At 48.4% G+C, this 7,288-nt stretch overlaps 2 protein-coding genes across 2 annotated transcripts; one reads left to right on the forward strand and one right to left on the reverse strand.

Moving 5' to 3' along the window:
- Nucleotides 1-3,061: 3,061 nt before the first annotated feature.
- Nucleotides 3,062-4,303, reverse strand: FSUBG_11316 (uncharacterized protein; the record flags this gene model as incomplete). Its single annotated transcript, XM_036675986.1, has 2 exons — nt 3,062-3,261; nt 3,325-4,303. 2 exons carry the CDS (start codon nt 4,301-4,303, stop codon nt 3,062-3,064), a joined length of 1,179 nt encoding a protein of 392 aa, XP_036533223.1.
- An 819-nt stretch (nt 4,304-5,122) lies between these two features.
- Nucleotides 5,123-6,676, forward strand: FSUBG_11317 (GPI-anchored wall transfer 1; the record flags this gene model as incomplete). The annotated part of the gene is made up of 2 exons (XM_036675987.1): nt 5,123-5,224; nt 5,279-6,676. The coding sequence occupies 2 exons, from the start codon at nt 5,123-5,125 to the stop codon at nt 6,674-6,676; spliced, it is 1,500 nt and encodes a 499-aa protein (XP_036533224.1).
- Nucleotides 6,677-7,288: the final 612 nt, after the last annotated feature.

A 7,288-nucleotide genomic window follows, 5' to 3' on the forward strand; every position in this document is an offset into this window, starting at 1 on the left:
CAAAAGTCGCATCAAGTGTTCCTGGTGTTTCGGAATCGCATTAGTATGTGATTTATCCTGCACAAATGATACCCCTCTATCATACACTGAGACCTGCCGACGTTGAGCGCATATAACTAAGTACATGAGTATGCATAGGTACATATGCATGTCTTGGACTTTTGAGGTGCTCGGTTTCTGTAGCACATGGATGAATCACATATTTCTGTTCAGACGGCCCGGAACCCGATGAGGTGATCGAGATGCTGGAGTATCGACTTAGCTATCTGCGTCTTGCGGGAAGTGCTGGTCGCTATAACTAGTAGGTGAATCATAAGAAACTACCATACCTGTCGAGGTCCAACGAATTATCTCTCATATTCAGTGCTGGTTGGTGATAGGGTTCGGTGCAAGATCGAGATGCCTAAATTGAGTGATGGCAACAAGCAATGGTCAAAGCTTCTTTTGGCTGATTGCCTGATGAGGTAACTCGAGATCTCGTACCAAGCGGGATCTAGATAACTAGGAAGGTACATGGTACATCCTTCCCTTCCATGATGCCTACCTATCTTTGGGTGTAAGGCATAGTAGATTGGAGGGCACTCACTCTGGACAGGTGAGGTAGGCAGGCAGGCAGGCAGGCAGGTACATACCTTCGTAGGTAGGTAAGGGTTGGAAGGAACCAGTTCGATCGACTTGGGAAAGTAGTTCGCAGTACGTATCTTCTCTTGGCTATTCATTGGGCAAGAACTTCACTGATTCATCAATCTCCGTTCTCTCTTCCCGTCTCCATCCTTCATCCCTACAAGCTCAACCGTAGTCTCCTCTTCTGCTACTGTAGAGATGGCGCAAGAAAAGACCCCGGCCGCGATGGCGTCTGACGATTATCGACCCTCTAATGCAATTCTAAGATCGACAAGTCTGTTCGCTCATCGCCCGTCAAGTGTACACCCACCATCCATCCCCATATGCTTAGCTGCAGCTCGCTATCGGCCGGAGGCGTCACATCGTCGAATGCTTACCCATGACTAGCAAAGGGCATCTTGGTGTGAACCCTGTTGTTTTCTCAGGCACATCAACGCAATCAGAGCCAAGGGTTAATGCTACTGATTCCGTCCCTTCCCGGAAGAAATGTCGCATAGAAGAGACTGTGGATATTACCTATGGCTGCAGCCAAGTTCAATGTACAGAGTATCAACTGCCGTGCATTGTTGAAACGAAGCAGAACGAGGAAGAATAAATATCGCTTTGTTGAGAAGCCTAAAGTCTTTCGGCGGCCACTACTCGCATCAAGTCGTGCAGATGTATGGTCTTATGCGTCAATTACTTGGCCACAACTGTCACTGGCTCACATATACCTCTGTAGATGCACTGAATTACTCGCGGTCTTGATGCGCCGTTTTTACAAAGCCCACTCGAAAACGGTGGGCGGAGGTGCGGCGGCTTACCATCGGTCGGTCGTCGCCCACTCTTCGGAGGTCCGCTTCAACTCGCAAAGCCGCAATAGCCGCCGGGCCGGTCCATTTCAACATGGACCCTTGACGAAACTTTATGTGTCGCTGGTTGTGATAGACCTTATCCACGTTTGCGTATTATCAAGACTCGATAAATAAGTATGTGGACTGGGGTTGAGCAAGCCTACGGCGCAGAAACTGCTAACCTAGTAGCGAAATGTTTTCTCCTTCATCTACTGTTTATGCAGGTTGTTGTCTCAAAATCGACTGTTAAACATCCCAACTGCGCTACCTGAAGAACCTAGCCCAAAATACACGCGATAGATTTTAGTGCCTCAAAGAACCCTGGCAGCGTCAGGCCAGACTAACGTGGGACACCACAGGTGTGCTTGTATCATCGGCGTCCGAGCGTGCATCCTGCAGGCCATGCTTGCGTCGCGCCGTCCATCTCCACTTGCTAAACCAAGCGAAGTTGGCATTTTGGAGGGTTCGTGTCGACAACACATCTAACATTTGTGGGGGAGGGGACTACGATAGGCTGTGAGCGAGCAGGTGGCAGATAGCGCACGGGCTTGTTCTTTGACTACCATCGTGATGCTAGCTCTAGATGTCGTAGCTTTGATCTCTCGTCGATGATCTTGTGGGCACATCGCGTGATGTCCGATGCAGAGACAGTCTGAGACATGTGAAGGCTGAAATCGTCCCCTCGGCGAGTTTCTACATTAATAACGCCTTTCTAAATAAGGTACCTGACTCTTCGGCGCCAAGAAAACTACTCATATATCGATCAACCGAGGTAGTAGCGCTTCAACACCATGGTGTGCATTGTCAAAACCTGGGGTAGCTGAATTATGCCTTGGGCATGGTGAAGGCAAGTCGTTATCAAAAACAGATCAAGCAATGACGCGAAAGATATAACAAATAATGTCGTGATGTTACCAAGGCTTCCTTTATATATCGTTTGAGGACTAATGATTCACCAGCTAATAAAGCGATCGCCTCAGTCTGTGGCTCAATACCAGGCGCACAAAGACGTTTCTTGTTCACGATCGGTGATTAAAAAAGAGTCTATTTTCATGACCACACAACACGCTACAATGTCTCAAACATTCCCTTTACATGGCATTTCTTGAAGATTCTTCATCAATAGATTCAGTGCTCTTATGGTGTTTGATTCATAGTCTCGGTTACATGACCAACATGATGCTCGAATACACATATATCAATCTAAGTATCCGGCCGAAAAAGGCTACGGGGTAAAAAGAACTAGGAGCAATGGCTTAGAAAGATAATATATGGCCCAGGGCCTATGCCAGAAGGTCAGCACTGCCCAATGGAAGACGCACACAACTCGAAAACAAAGGGCTGTAACTATATAATACAGTCCGAGAATATCACCTCATAGTCTCTGTATCGAAGTGATCGACGCCCCTTAACTGCAGTGGCTGTTGCAAAAAGGAATCGAGGATAAAGAATGGGAATGTTGCATTGACTCGCTGGTTACACCCAAAATTACAAGAAATATTGAAAAGTTTCCTCCCATAGTCCAGCTGCCTATCAAGATCTGAAGTCCAAGAAGCTCGAAGGTTCTCACGTACCAAATGTCTTTGATTTGTTCTCTGCTTGCTTTAGACTGAGCCTCCAAGATACAGGATGTTCTGCTTGATGGACTCAGTAAGTGTAACTCGTCCGGTATAAACATGTGCGACAGTGTCCTCCCAAGCATGAGGATGTGGGAGGGGGAGCTCAACCGTGTCGCCAGGATGAACGTGTTCTGAAAGAATGACAGCAGCCAGAACGGGAAGGTATGTTCGAGCATAGCTGAGGCCTGAGAAAGGTTAGACTTGGTTCGCGGAGTTGTAATGCTGAGGTTAAAGGTTCAAGTACTTACGTATAGCGACGGGGCCACAACCTTGGCGGGAGCCTCTGCGCTCAAAGGCCGGCGAGTCCTTTGCGTCTACTCTAGGAAGAACACCGTGAGAATGACGTCTCTCGTGAGAGACTCCCGGGGAGGATGCTCGAGAGCTGACAGAAGCAGGTTGAAGAGTGACGACTGATGCACGCCTATTCTCTTCATGTCGTTCAATGGGGCTCATAACTGGAAGTGTAGCTCGTAACTCGTCCAAGTCGAAGGTTCTAGAGAGTATAATTGACTTGCGTCCACGAGAATGAACAGCCACACGAGTAGTCAAACGTCTCTCCGAATGATAGGGCGAAGACGCTTCTGCATCACTCGAGGATAACTGAGATAAGCGGCGAAGTTCAACGGGCCGCACAAATATCTCAGGCTCACGAGATCTGTGTGAAGCTGCGATCCATCGCCGACGATGATGCTCTCTTTGTCGAGCAAGGTGCATGGCTCTGGCGTGAAAGGGGCCACCAGGGGCAGATTGCCGGCGCTCATAGTCGACATGAGGGGATTCACCACCGCGCTCTGCATCTAACTCCTGAAGCAACATGCTTCTTGTCTCTTCTGCTAGGGTAAGTCTTTGAAAAACGGGAGGAGCCAAGAGTGGCGCAGAAAGGGGAGAGGGCCGAGATGGCAATGTGCTAGGGCCTGGGCTTTGGAGAGAAAGAGGTGCAATCGGTCTCAAGGAGACGTTGCGTAAACCAGACTCAAGCTTGGGAAGATCACGTTTTCGGGGTTCAAACTGATCAGCTTTTGTACCATCATCCTGCTTCATATCATCATCTTTGGGCTCTCGAAGTTGTGGAAGAGGTCGACTGTGTGGTGATAGGGGTGAAGGGGTCCATGACGGGCTCTTCTGGATGATACGGGATCTCAAAGACCGTACATTGAGACCAGGGCCTGAAGTTTGGATAGGTTCTATGGGTGGACGAGGTCTGGCTTCAGAGGCGACAGTGGTCATAGTTGATGTAACGAAGAAGGAATTTCACGAAGATATTGGACAGGCTCTGAGTAGGCAGATAAGAATGGGACACAAACAAGGAGTTTGACACTGCTGGTTCTGGAAGATGGGAGAGCGAAGTGTTTTGAGGAACAAGGAGTAGCCCTCACTTCCATGGCAGGATGATAAATATTTTATTATTAGAATAAAATGGCGCCCGATCTTAAAGAAAGGATGACATATGCGCTGCTGATTTGCCCCAACATGCTCTGACTTCAGAGATTTCAACACAAAGGAGTTAGCCATATGGCGTTGGCGTAAATCTTTGACGAAGTGAGAGTGTGTGCTTGCTAAGGCAGAGAACAAAGAAATGCGGCTTGCTCTAGGCAATGGATGCCGACATGATGAGTCTGCGTCCGCGGCACAGAGCCCGGTTTTGGTTGGCCACCCCGGCCCAGCGGCCTGAAAGAGGCGCTGAGGAAAGCCTGACCTGTCGAATATCGCAAGGTTACGGATACATGTGAGGTTGAAGACGGAGACTAATACTGTGTAGAAGGCGTCTGCGGTTGGTGGTGAGGACACACGTGACAGGGTGTCCTGTCTCAGGCGCAACGTCTCATTGGCTGATAGGTTAAAGCTCCCTGTCCCGTAGCCTCGGGCCCCTCCATCTCAATATCCAACGACAACTTTACTTACACGTTACAACGTAGTAACTTCAAGGCTGACTTTAACATTACTTGCCAACTTTTACAGGTCTACTGCCTCCACCATTTCTTTGTGCTCGAACCTCTACACTCTCCTAAATTATGCGCTGAGGCTTGCTGTCATTTGCCGCTGGCCATGTCTGAACCCGGGAGCTACAAGCAACGAAAGGAGGACTTTGTGTCCAATCTCTCTGGCGGCTCTGTCGCAGAAATCAATTATGTTACATCCGTTGCGGCTGTTAGTACCCCCATTCTACCTGAATAACTAGTTGCTAATCTTGAATTGTTACAGGTAGCAATTGTTCTGTGGTCCGTCCTCCAGGCCCGCCAGTCTTTCTTCGAACCGTATACCGTCCTTGCATTCGCTGTTGATTTCCTCCTCAACGCTGGAGCCATTCTCTTGTCAATAACTCTCTACTCAAAATCACCGCTTCTCCTGAACCTGCTTCTCATTACGCCTGCGATCCTCATCTTCATCCTTCCACCTCAATCTGCAAGTCGAAAGAAGAAGCTCAAGGTTCCTCCAAATGCGCGGTCCAAGGAAAACTCCGGGCAGCTTGATGTCTTATCAACAAAGCCCTTCCTCACAAACTTTCGCGGTTGCATGATGATTGTCACCTGTGTGGCCATTCTTGCTGTCGATTTCCGCTTGTTTCCTAGACGGTTTGCCAAGGTTGAGACATGGGGTACTTCTCTGATGGACTTAGGTGTTGGATCCTTTGTCTTCTCAGCCGGCCTTGTTGCAGCTCGTCCTGTACTGCGCGAGAAAGCGATAGGTCGCACAACCGGCCGGGCAACACCCCTTTCCCACCGGCTCGTGCATTCGCTGCGTCACTCTATCCCACTACTAGTGCTGGGGTTAATACGTTTCCTGAGTGTCAAGGGTTTGGACTACGCCGAACATGTGACAGAATATGGCGTTCACTGGAACTTCTTCTTCACCCTTGGTTTTCTGCCCCCATTTGTTGCCATCTTCCAGTCAGCTCTGAAATGGATTCCTTCATTTGCAGCCCTGTCGTTGTTGGTGGGCGTCACATATCAAATTCTGCTTGAAACCACTAGTCTAAAGGCGTATGTCTTGACGGCGCCCAGGACCGACCTAATCAGCATGAACCGGGAAGGTATTTTCAGCTTTATTGGATACCTAGCAATTTTCCTTGCTGGGCAAGATACGGGCATGTTTGTCATTCCCCGAAACATCCCTCCCAAGAGTACCGCCAGCCCTGGAGCCCAGAGGAACACTCTTCTGATGACCATGGCTGTTTGGGGTGGTGTCTGGACTGGACTCTACTTGCTCTCCACGAATTATCACTATGGTTTCGGCTTGGCAGTATCCCGTCGCATGGCAAACCTGCCCTATGTTTTATGGGTTGTTGCTTTCAACACCTTGCAATTGCTGGGCTTTGCGGTCATAGATTCGATATTCTTCCCTGCCTTTTATAATGCACAAGACGCAAAGACGGAGAAGGAGGCTTATATGCAAGCCACCAGTCGTGTAATTCGAGCATACAATCGTAACGGATTGGCCATCTTCTTATTGGCAAACTTGTTGACTGGCTTGGTCAATATGACGGTCAACACTCTGGATGCTACTCCCATACTCACAATGGAAATATTAGTTGCATATACCGCAACGATCACAGGGGTCGCGGTAGCACTAGATGCTTATAATATCAGCATTAAGCTTTAAGCATCGCATCGCGTCTGGCATTTTGATCTCACATATCTAGCGCAGCATTTCATCGGCCTTGCGGTCATTATAGAGGCTATTTAATAGAACATGGTCAAAATACTCAGATAATAAGTTGAGCTTATGTTGACTCCATTGGTGCAATTTAATGCATAGAATTCCACTTGGCCACTAGATGGCCGCTTCAATATCTAAACTTCCAGTGGTTCATGGTTAGTAAATATCCTAAGCATTGCGCATGACTTTTCATGCATTCAGAGGTGAGTTGCCACGGGTTCCCATACGGTTCGCTTCTCGTATCAGTATGTCAAAATAAGGCAAGGATAGAGAAGTTGTATCTCTGCTAGACGACATGAGGTAAGTTCATGCTTCTTAGACGGATCTCAGAAAGGGCACTCCTCTTTCCAGGATACCTCAAGACAGAACGAAGGGCTGTTCAATCATGAAGGGAAGACGTCTCACTTCATGATGATTCCAACCCGGCTTGCTTGAAGCTCAGAGGTAAGTTGGACACTAGTTTGAACAGATGCGAATATCACCATAGCTCGTGACGTGATAGATCTAGTTCCTGCGGATGTTGATATGTAGTCCGATATGCAGAGTAGATCGCCT

Source organism: Fusarium subglutinans (assembly GCF_013396075.1).
Source record: "Fusarium subglutinans strain NRRL 66333 chromosome Unknown NRRL66333_c0000212, whole genome shotgun sequence".
NCBI lineage: Eukaryota > Fungi > Ascomycota > Sordariomycetes > Hypocreales > Nectriaceae > Fusarium > Fusarium subglutinans.